The sequence below is a fragment of the Danio rerio genome, chromosome 4 (assembly GCF_052040795.2).
Source record: "Danio rerio strain M-AB ecotype USA chromosome 4, GRCz13ab, whole genome shotgun sequence".
Lineage (NCBI taxonomy): Eukaryota > Metazoa > Chordata > Actinopteri > Cypriniformes > Danionidae > Danio > Danio rerio.
In genome coordinates this window covers 33364710-33380595 of record NC_141024.2, presented here as the reverse complement: position 1 = coordinate 33380595, position 15886 = coordinate 33364710, and the positions used below count along the sequence as shown (strand labels likewise).

Here is a 15886-nt window from a genome sequence, read left to right as displayed (position 1 = left end):
CACACGTAGTCGAAAAAAGGGTAAGGAGCACCCTTCTACAACTCCAAGAGTAGTACTACTGGCCAGGACTGGAAGCGAAGTTATGACACTACTGCCATCAGGTTCCAGGTTGAAGATATACATCCCCTTGACCTTCCCCTAAACCACCAGTGCTGCTTTTCAACCACACTGGTAGGAACATAGTGAGGTATCCATCTCCCTTCTCTCCAACTCTTTGATTAGAATTGGAGCTAAACTTTGCAGAACAATGGCCGTGCAGGACTGAAGTTGCCCATTCTTGTTTTAGATGGTTTACACAGTCATGACTCTTGTTTGTGATTTTCCAATCTAATTTGATGTGACACAGCAGTGGTGGATCACGCAAGTGACAAATCTTACCACCACTCCCAACTGTCTCATTATTTGCATTGATCCTGCATTATTTTTAGTGTTTGTAAGATATATCTGTATTTGTTTGCCTTAAAATGTTTTGTTTCAGTAGTTTTATTTGTTAACAGTGTTGAATATGAGTTACCAGATGCAGGAGACAAAACTAACAGGACCCACAAGAGTTTTACAGGCAATCTCCTGTTGATCTTCCAGGTGGGACAAACTTAATTTGATTCACATTTTAATTAATATTAAAACAGACAAAATGGCTATTGAAAAAAAGATCCTGCTTCTGCAACATTTCATTTGTAAGAGTTATTTTTTATTTACTTATTTTCAAGAATGAAAATATATTTGTTAAGGAATAATTGAATTTGGTCTGTTGAATTATTAGAAAATAAGACCAGAGTGTCAATTATCCCACATATCTGACCAAGCAAGTTTGTGTTTAATCTCTCTAACTTCTTGCCATAGATTTAAATATGTCTTCTTGACAGAGTAAACCAATCAGTAACCCAAAACAGATCATCAAAAAATATGGAATCATTCTGTTTTAACAAAGGAATGGATGCAATAGCATATCATCTTTGTTTGTACATTACGCAGTGTGTCCTGACTTGAAAGTCTCTCAATGATCTGTTGTAGTTACTCCTCCATCAGTTGATCAGAAATTTAGCAAGGTACTGAACTGTGATTGCCAAAGATAGGGAAAGGAAAAGAACCAGACCTGGGACCTAGTAAGCGTGGGTCCTATTTTTACTTGTGACCATTAGCTCCCAAATAAGCAGGAACAGACACCAGAATGGTAAGAGAAAACTGAAAGGGGATGCAACTTATATGGGGCTGAAAATGTCACACGCCCAAGTTGCCTTCCAGTGCCAGTTTATGTCCCTTTGTCTTCAGGCAGGGTTTTACATGCAGTTTTCCATCCATACTCAAACACCTGAACAAGCTCATTAAGGTCTTATTAGGTATAATTGAAACTTGCAGGCAGGTGTGTTGAAGCAAGGTAGAGCAAACTCTGCAGGGACACTGGTGCTCCAGGAACGAGATTGGTGACCCGTGATCTACAGTCTATTGGCTGCATATGAACAGATGCAGCTATCTGTAAAACAAAGAGGAATGTGGCCATTTGGCCCATATAATTCAGAAATTGCCGTGGTAAATCATTTTTAATGGGTTTTATCATTTAGCAGTGGGAGAGGGCTGCTTAAAAGTTTGTGTAACGATGATTTCTTTCTCCTAACAAACTTAACTATAGCACAAAACTAGTCACAGATTAAAAACAGGTTAGACAAACATACTCTAGATTTGGACTATTCTTGGACATCCATTACAGTTTCACTCACTGTGCAAATTTAGCCATATGTTAGTTAGCCAATAATCTATGTTAAAATGCATATTAGACTTCTTTTCAACACAACAAAGTCTTGTTGGGATACTCTGGTTCCTACAGCTAGTATTCTGTTGTGTTTTGATGTGAATTTCATTGTATCTGAATTACATTTTTGGTTAAATATTGTTGTTCTCTTTTCTTCAATCATAGAATCTTGAGAGTAAAATTATCAGCTTTTTAAAGAATGAACTGGCAAAGTTTAAGAAAATCTTAAACAAAGAATACAGTCAAGATTTTTTAAAGAACTTTAATGAGAACAGAAGCAGTATCACAGAAGCAGCTCTTGATCTCACACTCTTCTTCCTGAGAGAGATGAAGCAAGATCAAGCTGCTGAGACTCTCGAGGGTAAGAGACTCATGGACATCTGTCACTTACAAATATAGCTGGAAAAGTCAAGACTAAATCTCTCTGTTTATTTGCTCCCGTGTTTAGATGAGCTGTTCTTCATCAATCAGCTTAAATGTAGCCTGAAGAAGAAATATCAAAGTGTGTTGGAGGGAAATGCTCAGCAAGGAGACTCCACACTTCTGAATAACATCTACACAGATCTCTATATCACTCAGGGTGTAAGTAAACAGGTCAACACTGAACATGAGATCAGACAGATTGAAGCTGCTTCCAGACGTCATCAGTCACTAGAGATGAAGATTGAATGCAAACATTTGTTTGAAGCACCTGAACAAGACAAGCAGATTAGAACTGTCCTGACAAAAGGAGTTGCTGGCATAGGGAAATCAGTCTCTGTGCAAAAGTTTGTTCTGGATTGGGCCGAAGGAAAAGAAAATCAAGACATAAACTTCATATTTCCTCTTCCATTCAGAGAGATGAACTTAAAGGAGAAAGAAAAACAAAGTTTAAAAGACCTCATAACTCAGTTTTTCATAGAGACTAAAGGACTGAACCTTACAAGAAGCACACGATTCAAAGTCCTGTTCATCCTTGATGGATTGGATGAATGTCGTCTTCCTCTGAACTTTGCTGGTAATGAGACGTGTCGTGATGTATCTTCAGCAGTCTCTTTGGATGTTCTCCTGACGAACCTCATCAAGGGAAATCTGCTTCCTTCTGCTCTCATCTGGATCACCAGCAGACCAGCAGCTGCCAGTAAGATTCCTGCTGACTGTATCGACCGGCTGACAGAGATACAAGGATTCAATGATGCCCAAAAGGAGGAGTACTTCAGAAAGAGACTCACAGACCCGAATCAGGCCAGAGAAATCATTGATCACATTAAACAGTCAAATAGTCTCTTTATTATGTGCCACATCCCAATCTTCTGCTGGATTTCAGCCACTGTTTTCCAGAATGTTTTGAAGGAGAACAGAAATACTGAACTGAAACACAGGGCTAATGTTGAAACACTGCAGGAATCTCCCAAGTGTCTGACACAGATGTACACACACTTTCTCCGTTTTCAGATCCAGCAGAGCAGGCGAAAGTATGATAGAGAAAACACACCAGATGTCTCCTGGGATCAAAACCTCATCCTTTCACTGGGGAAACTGGCCTTCCAACAGCTGGAAAGAAACAATGTGATCTTCTATGAGAGCGATCTAAAAGACTGTGGCATTGACGTCTATAAGGCCTCGGTGTACTCAGGCATGTGTACTCAGATCTTTAAGAAGGAGACAGGAATCATTCTTGGTACCATGTACTGCTTTCTTCACTTGAGCATTCAGGAGTTCATTGCTGCACTTTATGAGCATCTAATTCTAGACATCAACAAGAAACCTTTTCCTATTTTTAAGTTGAAAAGCAAAAATAAATGTCTGATTGATTTGCTAAAGGCTGCAGTTGACAAGGCTCTGGAAAGTGAGAATGGACATCTGGACCTTTACCTTCGCTTCCTTCTCGGTCTGTCACTCCAGTCCAATCGACAACTCTTACGAGGCCTGTTGACACAGCAGGATGACAGAGACAAGAGCAAAAAGAAAATAATTGCATACATCAAGCAGAAACTTGAAGGAAATCTGTCTCCAGAGAGATCCATCAATCTGTTCTACTGCCTGAATGAACTGAATGACCAAACTCTGCTGAAAGAGATTCAGTCTCACCTCAGTAGAGGAAGTCTGTCATCTGCTGATCTTTCACCTGCCCAGTGGTCTGCTCTGGTCTTTGTGTTGTTGACCTCAGAGAAGGAGCTGGAGGAGTTTGAGCTTCAGAAATTCCAGAGATCAGACGAGTGTCTCATTAGACTATCAGCAGTCATCAAAACCTCCAAAAGAGCTCAGTAAGTCTAAGTCATTCTTTCTTTCATCTAAGCTATAACCAATCAGTTCTTCAATGCAGTTTTTGAATCAGGGACAGCATAGATCACATTTAGCTGGGTTTTCAATGAGTAAAAGTATGTAAAGCTAAGATGAAAAGTTGTACTTACATAACTAAAACATACATGTTTTTTTTTGTCCTCCACACAGGCTACAGTGCTGTAATCTTACTTTTCGTTCTTGTGAGAGTTTGTCTTCAGCTCTACAATCCTCAACCTGTGTTCTGAAAGAGCTGGACCTGAGTGACAATGACCTGCAGGATTCAGGAGTGAAGCTTCTCTCTGATGGACTGAAGAGTCCAAACTGTAAACTGGAGATCCTGCGGTAAAAACTCAACAACAACTAAAGGATAGTTACATATTGTGTTACCGAATGTAGACGCCTGTTAAATCGATCGGCAGATGAAGAAACAAAACATTTACAGGGATATGACTTGATTTAAATGTTTTGGCAATTGTATACAACAACAACAAAAATACAAATTATATAAAAACAAACAGGGTTTAGGTCCTTGAAAAGCATTTTGACCTGCTTTGACCAGCTTATGACCTGTAAGTGACTAGCAGGAGTAAGTGATGCTTCTGTAACTTGCAGGGCCCTATGAACCTTGCAGTCAACAAAATATTTAGAGTAATTAAGTATTTTGAGTGTGTCAGCTGATTTCAGGGATTGATCAATAAGGAGAGGTAATCAGAATATGTGTTTTCAGGATATATTACTGGTGTTCACTTGAGCAGAAATATCAGTCAGCGTTTTCACAACCCAAAGAGATGTGTGATTGTCCAACTGTGCGACCATTGCTGTGTTTGTAGATTGTCTGGCTGTATGGTGACAGTGGAAGGCTGTGGTTTTCTGTCTTCTGCTCTGACTTCAAACCCCTCACACCTGAGAGAGCTGGATCTGAGCTACAACTATCCAGGAGATTCTGGAGTCAAGCTGCTCACTGAAAAACTGGAGGATTCAAACTACACACTGGATAAACTCAAGTACGTTAACCATTACTTCCCTTGTCATTATACACTTAGCACATCTTCAGTAAACTTAGAAGACGTGGTGTTGTGCTCCTGCATGTGTGCCTAATTTTAATAATAACTGCATCACCATGGTCACTTCACCACCTTCACCCCCGGAACCCTTTCCTGAACTGGTCAGTGCTCTCAAAATGTTCCATGTCTCAGCTTCAACTGCCTTTGTTATTCTGATGGCACTTCATATTCCTAAAGGATTCTCCACCATTCTACACCAGGATGCCTTTGTTCAAAGAACCATCCACATTTATCAATGCCTAGATGTCTGCCATGTACCAAAAGTTTTTTTTTTTTTGGGGGGGGTTTTATCATTAAGGAATGTTGTGCGATGTGTATGTTTACTGTGCAGTATCATGTCAGAATGAGGGATAGTGAAAGTGTCATGGATGAAGTCTGATCAGATACATGTTTCAAAGTTTTAAAAAATTTCTAAATGTAAGCTGACCTTTAGCCATCCCTGCCTTTCTCATCACAATCTTCATAAACTAGCCTATGTGTGTGTCATGATACAGTGATCAAGGCCTTGCAGTTTGCTGCATCAGTCACTAAATAAAGTACAACTCCCAGAATCTTAGCACTTACACACCAGTTTCTGATCCTCCCTGGAAGCTCAGGATTGTTATAAAGAAATCTCATTCACATACACTCTTTGCTGAGACTTGTTAGCTGTAAGCAGGGGTGCCGCTGGCTGTCATGGGCCCTCTGACAACCTTTCACGGATGAAACTGAAGAACGGGTTGGGGGGCTGGTGGTCAAGGTTGGTGTCACAGAAGGAAATGAAGAGCGGGCGGTGGGGTGGGGGGTGGGGGGGGGGGGTCAGATAGAAGTGAAGAAAGTGGGGGGAATGTAGGGTGTTTAGGCCCCTAACAATATCTCTGGGGGCCCCAAAACTGCATGGGCCTTTATAATCATCCTAAATCCCCCTTAGCAGTGCCCCTGGCTGTCAGTGAACAATTCTAAGAATGTTACCTGCCTTGTTTAGCCTGTTTTGACCTTTGTTATGTTGTTTAAGTTGTTTTGCTTCCTGTCCTGGCCATTTGCCTGTGACTTTGACTACGCTTTGGAGTAGAAAGTGCAAATACTTGAGCAAAAATGTAAAAGTAAAAGCTTGTCAGAAAAGTAAATAATGAAATACAAAACTGATACCAGAAAAATCAGCTTAAATACAGTAACAAAGTATTTGTACTTTGTTGGTTCCTTTATCTGTTGATAAGAATAATTCTGACTGCAGTTGCTGAAAATAAAGTGTGTTTAGTGTTTGTTTACTGACAGAATGTCAATCTGTGTGTATACAGTCTGGATCATGGAGGAGAAATGAGGATTACAGCTGGACCACACAAATGTATGCACGCACACGTACACACACACACACACACACACAGCTTTATTGAGTGTAATAAATGTGTCTCTTCTTGTGTTCAGATGCCCGTTTCCTCACACTGGATCTAAACACGGCAAACACTGAACTTAGTCTGTCTGAGGAGAACAGAGAGGTCAAGTGTGTGTGGGAGAATCAGTCGTATCCCGATCATCCAGACAGATTTGATCGTGTACTGCAGGTGTTGTGCGAAGAGAGTGTGTGTGAACGCTGTTACTGGGAGATTGACTGGACTGGAGATCATGGTGTGTGTATATCAGTGTCATATAAGAGCATCAGCAGGAAGGGAGGCAATGAGTGTTTGTTTGGACGTAACGCTCAGTCCTGGAGTTTGATCTGCTTTTCCACCAGCTTCTCATTCATACACAATAACATAAAGACTAATCTCTCAGTAAAGCCGCTCAGCAGTAGAATAGGAGTGTTTGTGGATCACAGTGCAGGAACTCTCATTTTCTACAACATCTATAGAAACACAATGAGCCTCATCCACTCAGTCCAGACCACATTCACTGAGCCGCTCTATCCTGGGTTTTGGGTTTATTCTGGATCATCTGTGAAACTGTGCTGAAGTCTACAAGACGGAAAAGAGATCAGACCACAGGTTTCGTCAGTAGCAGTGAGATGCTTTGGAGTCTCTTCTTCTCACACTATCCTCAAAAACTTCTGTCTCTGAGAGAACATTTGTATCAAAAATCCTCATGTGTGTCTGTGTAAGAGAGACAGATCATTTGAAATTACTTTTGTATTATATTGTTAATGTGATCAGTCTTGATTATAAATGCAGTCTAAATTTAATGATCACTGGAAACTGGAGATTCAGAAGATTACACTCTGAATTACCAAAATTAGTAGCAAATTATCCAAACAAATTAGTAGCAAATTATCCAAACAAATTAGTAGCAAATTATCCAAACAAACGCACACACACACACACACACATTCACACATACACACAGAGGAAGTTCAGAGGATGCAAAATGAGTTGACAACGTCCCAAATTAATTCTAATACTTCTTACAAGATCTTGGAATAACACCTGAGAAACCACAAAAGCAGAGATATGGCTTATGGAAGTGTGTCATTGCAGAGGACACATTCTGCAAACCACACACACACACACACACACACACTCTTAAGTTCAAACATTTGCAGAAATTGTCACCAGTGTTCTTATAACATACCTTCAAGCAAAACACTCCACATGATGTACTGTCCCTCTGTACTGGATGGTGTAGTGTTTCACATGTCCACTTTTCCACTGAACAACATTTGCCCTTCATGAATTTTCTATTTTAAATGGTGAAACTTTGAATTGAACAAAACCAATACTACAGCAGTACAATTGTGTGAGTATCAGTAGAAATTACATGCACAGAAATAAACAAGGGTCCAAAAAGATATGCTAAAATCAAACGTCAGGTAATGCCCCAAGTCAAACAACTGCAGTTCTACATTGGAGAAAATACTTTATAAATGATCAACATACGCGTCTCTTCAGTCACTGTGATTATTGGAAATTTTTTCCCCCCGTGGAATTATGTCAGCAGTGGTTATCGCAAAATTATAATTTTACAGAATAGGGCATGTCATCTATGTATACAGGTAATTTTATAGTAAACTTTTATTAGCACCATACATTTAGGGATGCTTTTTTTTTTTTTTTTTAAGATATGTACAACAAAAGAATGAGTGCCTATTTTAGAAGTGCGATCATGTAAAAGTTTATACAAAGACTTTCATTTGTTCAAATTGTAAAAAAATTTAAAAAAGCTACTGTACCTTGTGGATTGAAGGCACCTTGTAATTTTCCAAGGACTTGCCTTCAGCGGATCCAGGAGGAGTGTTTTTTTCTTTATGAGGAAAAATTACAACACGCAACAAACTGTTGAATTACAATAAAGACATGCCAGTATATTACTCTTTTGATGTTTTAAGTCTCACCATGAGAATCCAGTGATGACTTTCATTTATAATTCCCAAAATAATATCAAAGTTTCTTGGATCAATCTGCTACATAAACGGTTCATAATTTCCTGCACTTATATTTGTTGCCTTTATAACTAAAAGTATTTTTGTACCTTTAGCTTTGTCTTTTCATGTCTCCATATAGCAGACATCTCGAAGGAGTTTATGCAAAGGGCCTGCTGTTGGTGGTTTTGATTAAATCTTCTCACTAGAACGAAAAGGAATGCATTCACAATCTGGAAAAAGAATGTGTTGCCACATAACACCACAAGTAAACGTTTGCATCAAAGTTAGAAAGCATGTTAAACTATTGCATGTACGGTACCTCAATCTCTAGCTCCTGGTTTGGGGCAATTCTTGCATTATCCCAAAAAAAAAATTGTATGGCCTAATCTTTGAAAGCAGCACATGAGGACACTTTCCATTCCAGGCATCTTTAATGTCTGTACATAAAAAAAGTCAAATTAAACTGATTCATATGCATTTTTTACTAAAATAAATATAAAATTTTTAAATACATGTTACATACTTTTTTTTCTGAGAAACTTACAACTTTCAATTTGATCAAAGGATGTGGATGCACTGTTGGACATAGTGACAGAAAAGGCACTGGAAGCCGTGGAGGTGGTGGAGAGGGCAAAGAAGGCACTAGGGGCAGTGGAGGGATTGGTGGAAGAGGCAGAGAAGACACTGGGGGCGGTGGAGGCACTGGTAGAGGAGGCAGAGAAGACACTGAGGGTAGTGAAGGCACTGGTGGAGGAGGCAGAGAAGACACTGGGGGCGGTGGAGGCACTGGAAGAGGAGTCAGAGAAGACACTGAGGGTGGTGGAGGCACTGGTGGAGGAGTCAAAGAAAGCACTGGGGGCGGTGGAGGAGACAGAGAAGACACTGGAGGCGGTGAAGGCACTGGTGGAGGAAGCAGAAAATACATTGGGGCTGTGGAGGCACAAGTAGAGGAGGCACAGGTGGAGGGGCAAAGGAGGCGCTTGTGGAAGGGGCTGTGGAGGCACTGGTGGAGGAGGCAGAGAAGACACTGGGGGCGGTGAGAGTTGGGGCTTCCTTTTCAGTTGTATCTGATGAGAAATTCTTAGTCGCTCCTCTATATACAATTTAAGATGATCTGTGCTGACCTTGGGAAAAACTTTGCCAAAGCCATCCACAAGGTCAGCAGATTTTCCTTTAACTCTGACCACTGTAAAAGGACTAAGGAAGTCATAATCAAGCTTGCCTCCTTTACGCTGCTGGGACCGAATATTATGCCTCCACACTAGATCCCCAGTGCTGAACAACGTGCCATGGGTTTGACTCATTTTTTGTTTTTTGTTTTTTTGCTACTGCCTCCTCATTTTGCCTACGTTAAATCTGTATAATTTTTTCTTGTTGTTTTATCCCTGGAAATAGCTCCTCTTTTGCAATCAGTTCCTCCACTGCATAGTCAACCTAAAAAAAAAGGTAAAAGTCAATACACTTAAATAGTTCATCAAATCTTGACTAAGGAAGTGGTAGAAATTGCTAAGACATACAACATGGTTATATCAAACCTGGTAGTCCTCAGGGATTTCTGAAGAGTAGCGTGCCTCTCTGCCAAACATTAGGTAAAAAGGAGAGTGTTTGGTTGTGATTTGTTTTTGTTTTTTTGTCCGGATTCCAAACATCACGACATCCAAATACTGATCCCATGTGTTTGGCTCGCCTTTGATAAATTTTTCCAGGGCCCTAGGTTTTCAGAAATAATGTATTTACGGTTAACACACACAGGTTCCCTAATAATATTTAGCTGTAAAAGAAAAAAAAATTATATATATATCATAATTTCACATATTACCTTTGTATGGTACCATTCATTCTTTCCACCAGTCCATTAGTTTAGGGATAAGGTGCACACAAGCTCCTTTTAATCCCCAAAATTTGGCAGATATCATGGTTTATCTGCAAGTTCAGTTATAATTGAGTACAGAGTACTATTCATTAGGGGTAAAGAATGTAAAGTGCAATTATATCTACACATTCAAGAATATATTAAACATGTTTAAATGCTGTGCATAAAATAATTTTTTTTTGGTTAGTTAATTAATATGTACGTTCCAACATGATGTTGTTGTTAAAATAAAACATTACACTGGAATTTCATTTACAGTAACAAATAAAACATACTGCATTGACAAATTCTCTTCGTTGGTCCGTTAGAATTCGTTTTGGGGCCTGAAACTGATCATTTGACAATGCAATTTGTAACTGTCACAGAGGCGAGAAGACCCAAATGCAAGTAAAAAGGTTTATTAAATGAACACAAGAGCAGGTAGCTGAAAGGTGGATGGCAGGTGAGTAGCAAGAAGACAGTATCTTAATAAGTGCATGAGCTGGTCACTGAATACGGACAGCCTTCAACTAAGAAGATCAAAAGTCCAACGAAGACAACGGAGATGATTAAAAAGATCAACGGCATGAAAAACTCTTCTGCGCACTCACCACCAGCGAAAACATAGACGTGAGCCTGACAGGACACAGACAACAGTGAGAAAAACAAATTGACAAAGTGAAACAGGAACGCCAAACATATATAGGCGCAATAATGCACTGCACCTGTGATGCGCTGATTAATCAGCTGAGCGGTGCTAAGCACGGCAGGAGCCGGTGATAGCAATCACGTGACCGCCCAGCTGATGACATGTAAACACAACTGACAGACAAGCGACTCCAACACAGAAACAGAGACAAGCGCATACACACAATCACATGTACAAGCACTACGCATACACATAGACAATCACACATACGCAGACACATCATAAAAGAGCAGAAAGATCCACAATCGTGACAATACCCTCTCCCCTAGAAACGCCTCATGGCGTTCCCAGACGAGCCTACCTGGTGCTTGTAATCATCGATAAGGGAACGATCCAGTATGTCCCCAGCCAGAACCCAACTTCTCTCCTCAGGACCGTAACCTTCCCAGTCCACCAAGTACTGGAATCCTCGTCCCCTCTGTCTAGAGTCCAGAATGCGCTTAACCGTATAAGCAGTTTCCTCATCTACGAGACGCGGCGGGAGGGAAACTGGGGTATGTGGATTAATTGCCGTATGAAAATCTGCCTTTACTTTAGATACATGAAAAAGGGATGAATTCTCCTGTACGCTGGAGGTAATTAGAGGCAGATTGCCACAGGACTAATGATTTTAGTGACAATAAGTGTGGTTTATTCATAAACTAATTTTGAGAGGATCACGTGCTTATAATCAACACGGCTGGCTCCTTATTATTATTATTATTATTATATACAGCATTATAAATAACCTGAGTTTGTCACTCCAGTTATCTTCGTCTTGAAGAAGCTCAGTCCGCCTCGCTACAAGCAACAGCCTGACTAAGCAAGCAAGCAAGCTAACAAGCAAACAAACAACAAACGAACAAATCAACATCTTCAACACTCCTACAATACTATACAAACCAACAGAACAACCAGCTATCAACATGGAAAACAACGGCAACAATAACACCAACAACAACCAAGAAAACATCCATCAAAAACACCCCGCTCTATTTGAGACGCCCGCGGCGCTCCACTCTCACTCAGCCTCGGGAGGCAACATACTAGAAGTCGAAGCCTCTACCAGAAGCCGGAGGATGACTCGCTCCACTTCAGCCTGCACATAACAAACCGGATCCGTTTCTCCCGCAGCACAAAGACAACAAATAAGCTCACCTACCTCATCATATGCATCGGCCTCCTCCTTCATTCACCCGACGAAAAGAATCACAGTCAACAAACTCTGGAAACATCTTGCAGACCTCGGCATCCACGCTCCTTGTTCACTCAATAAACCGGAACTTCTGAAACTCTACTCCAACGCCACATCGGACTCTCACCCTTCCCATACATCACCTACAAGAGGAAACAATAGACAATCCAGCGATCGCCCCTATCCGTATCCAGCGCAAGGAAAGAGAAAGGAAAAAATCAAAACATGCACCTCGCCGTGCTCCCGCCAGACCATGCCCCCAGGAACCACAAGCACAACACATGACGTCACACCTCACCAACCAGACGAACTACAATCCCCAATCTGTTCCTCCTCAACCCTACTCTACCTCTCTTTCCTGGCCTCCAGCCCCCATCTCCAGTTCTTCTAATAACCCTAATTTCCCCTATACTTCAGCTACTCACTTCCTCCCTTCTAACACTGTTCCTCCAGCTCTTTCTCAACCTCAATCTTTTCCCCCCTCTCTCCAACCCCCCGCTTCATGCTCCATCACCTTTCAACCTGCTACTCATCCTTCCTGCTTCCCCTCTTCATCACTCCCCCCCGTACTTACAAACACAAACCCCACTCAGCAAATACCTACCCCCACACCAGTTTCTGCCTCACGCCCCCCTTTCACACTTTCTTCAGCCACGCCCCTTCCTCCACCTAACAACACCCTGGCAATGGAACCACCCCAAGTCTCCAATGCAGCACGAAACCAGATCCTGGCAATGGAACCACCCCAAGTCTCCAATGCAGCACGAAACCAGATCCTCTCAGGTCCCAAAATCCTCAAATCCTCCAGCTACACCCCTCGCCCCCCCCCCCCCCAACCATCACATTCCCCCTCTTCTCTTCTCTTCTTTCCATCCCCCTCCCAACCGTGACACCTGCCAAAACTTTAACATTGGCAGGTGTCACAAAAACCCAAGAAAATACTTACATATTTGCTCCTATTGTGGTGGCGCCCACGCCAAAATCGTCTGCTCTGTTTGGAAATCCCTCAATAAAAGATCAAAAAATTACCTGTCGACTCCAATTAATGTTCCTCACCTGGCTTATGAATTCTCACCCTGATACTAACTTTTCTGCTTTTCTCATTTCAGGTCTAACTCACGGATTCCACCCTGGCGTTTCAGCACTTCCTTCCTATAATCTCTTCTGTCCCTACCTACAATCAGCAAACACAGAACCAGAAACTGTCGATTTGCTGATTAAAAAAGAAATTGAAAACAAATTTATGATCGGGCCATTCTCTGCTCCTCCATTTAGCGTTTCACGTATCAGCCCAATTGGCATCGCTACACGGAAATTCTCAGATAAAAAAAAAGTCTAATCATTGATCTATCTGCCCAACATAACTCCGTCTTCCCTAGCATCAATAGCACCATTGAGCCAGATGAATTCTCACTCCACTATCACAACATAGATCAAGCTATCTCCCTCATCAAAATAGCCGGACGCAACGCATGGCTCGCTAAAGTCGACATCACATCCGCTTTCAAAATTATGCCTATTCACCCCGATTTCTGGCACCTATTTGGTATCCGATGGCGATCAAAATTTTACTTCTCAGTCCGACTTACCTGCGGGTGCAGAAGTAGCCCCAAAATTTTCGATACGCTCTCAGAAGCACTATGTTGGATTCTATCCAATAACTACGGCGTTCCGTATCTGATTCATCTCCTAGATGACTTCCTAATCATTTTCCCGCCGTCTTCACCGCCAGCTAAACACTTAGCGATCACCCAAAAGGTTTTCGCTGATCTCGGTATTCCTCTCGCTGAAGAGAAAACTTCCGGACCCAGCACTTCCATCGAATTTCTGGGTGTAAAATTAGACTCTAACAAATTCGAAGCATCCCTCCCCCAAGAGAAAAATCAATCGCATCATATCTCTTTCTCTAATCTTCTTAGAGAAACAAATATGTACCAAGCGCAAACTCCTATCTATCCTCGGGCACCTAAATTTCACCATGCGAATTATCCCCCTAGGCCGCCCGTTCATTTCTCACCTCCTCCAGCTCGCAGCTTCAGTTAACAGTTTAGAAGAATCCATTCTTCTTAACAAACCTAGTCGCGAAGAACTCAGCTTATGGATCTCATTCCTTAAGCAATGGAACGGCTGTTCCTTTTTCTATAGCGACCTAATCACATCCCCAGTCGACATCAGCCTATTTACAGATGCTGCCCCCTCAGTTGGTTTTGGAGGTTTTATTAAGGGCATTGGTTCGCCTCCCCATGGTCACCCCAACTGCTCAATATCCCTCAAAATCAATACTCATCAGCTCTCTTTGAACTATATCCCATAGTCGTCGCAGCCATCCTATGGGGTCATCAATGGTCTGCCTCTTGCATCCTCGTCCACTGCGATAATGAAGCCACCGTACAGTGCGTAAATAAAGGGCGTTCCCATTCCCCGCCTCTCATGCCTCTACTAAGACGCCTAGTATGGACATCAGCTAACAAACAATTTATCATGGTTGCTAAACATGTACCAGGGTGCAAAAATCAAATTGCTGACTCTCTCTCTCGTTTCTCTTTTCAGAAATTTCAAGAATTGGCGCCAGAAGCGGACCCCCATCCGACACCTGTCCCTCATTATTCAGAAATGATCTTGCCATAGATCGCCCTCTACATAACCTCTGACACATTTCTGTATCTCTCATCCTACAAGGAATAGCTCCCAGAACCCTCCAGTCATATCTCACAGCCTGGAATTCATTCAAACACTTCCATTCAGTATACAAAGCACCCTTCCCCGACTTTTCCCTTCTCTCAATTACCTCCTTCATATCCCACCTTCACATTTCAAAAAATATACAATCCAGCTCCATCAGAAGTTACCTAAGTGGGATCCAGTTTTTCCATAAATTAATTCACGGATCTCCCTCCAATGCCATACTCAATTCTCAAACTTCTCTCCTCATCAAAGGCATACAGAAAACCCACCCTCACCCCCTGATCCTAGGCTACCCATCACACTCAGCATTCTCACCAAATGCATCCACACACTACGGAAAGGGTACCAATCCATCAATACAGCTTGCACCCTCGATGCCATGTTTACCCTAGCATTTTTTGGCTTCCTTAGATGCTCAGAAATCACAACCAAATCCAAATTCAACCCCTCCATTTACCCTACCATCTCTGATTTGACTGCTTGACAAAGAAACTATTTCCTTCTTCGTCAAACAGAGCAAAACAGATCAAATTCGCAAGGGTCACCATATATACATATTTGACATACCATCCCCCACCCACCACTTCCAAACCCTCCTAGCATTCCTACAGTTTAGGAAACTCCAAGACCCCAACCCCCTGTCTCCACTTTTCACAGACGACTACAACCGCCCAGTAACCCGATTCTGGTTCCAAAAACACCTCAAAGAAATACTACGCCTATCAGGCTTCTCCCCCGACTCATTCTCAAGCCATTCTTTCAGAATGCCACTACAGCAGCCCACAACGGGCTCTCCCAAAGTCAGATCCAAGCCCTTGGTCGCTGGTCCTCAGATGCTTTCAATTCCTACATTCGATTCAGCCAACCACATCTCAAAGAAGCCCAGTCGTCTCTCACCAGACGACTTTCACCATCCTGAAATTACAGCAACTATCTGTCCCCCACAACCCCCCCACCTGCTTTCTACAGCCCTCATCCCAGCACAATATCCCCATAGCCCCAAGCTACCAGTAGGGAACCTTCTAAGTCTTTCACTTCCTTCTTGCGTCGAGTTTC

At 41.9% G+C, this 15886-nt stretch overlaps 2 protein-coding genes across 3 annotated transcripts in view; both read left to right on the top strand.

Moving 5' to 3' along the window:
• Nucleotides 1-15886, top strand: part of LOC147844804 (putative RNA-directed DNA polymerase from transposon BS) — a 157678-nt gene that overhangs the window by 79043 nt on the left and 62749 nt on the right. The gene's annotated exons all lie outside the window — the stretch shown is intronic.
• Nucleotides 1-15886, top strand: part of si:rp71-7l19.2 — a gene marked incomplete at its 3' end in the record, with an annotated part of 35383 nt that overhangs the window by 3171 nt on the left and 16326 nt on the right. For both annotated transcript variants that reach the window (NM_001442849.1, NM_001442848.1), the window contains 8 exon segments: nucleotides 498-582; nucleotides 1916-2111; nucleotides 2199-3996; nucleotides 4184-4357; nucleotides 4846-5019; nucleotides 6357-6403; nucleotides 6484-7295; nucleotides 13982-14001. In NM_001442849.1, coding sequence (NP_001429778.1) covers nucleotides 498-582; nucleotides 1916-2111; nucleotides 2199-3996; nucleotides 4184-4357; nucleotides 4846-5019; nucleotides 6357-6403; nucleotides 6484-7007 — 2998 coding nt within the window.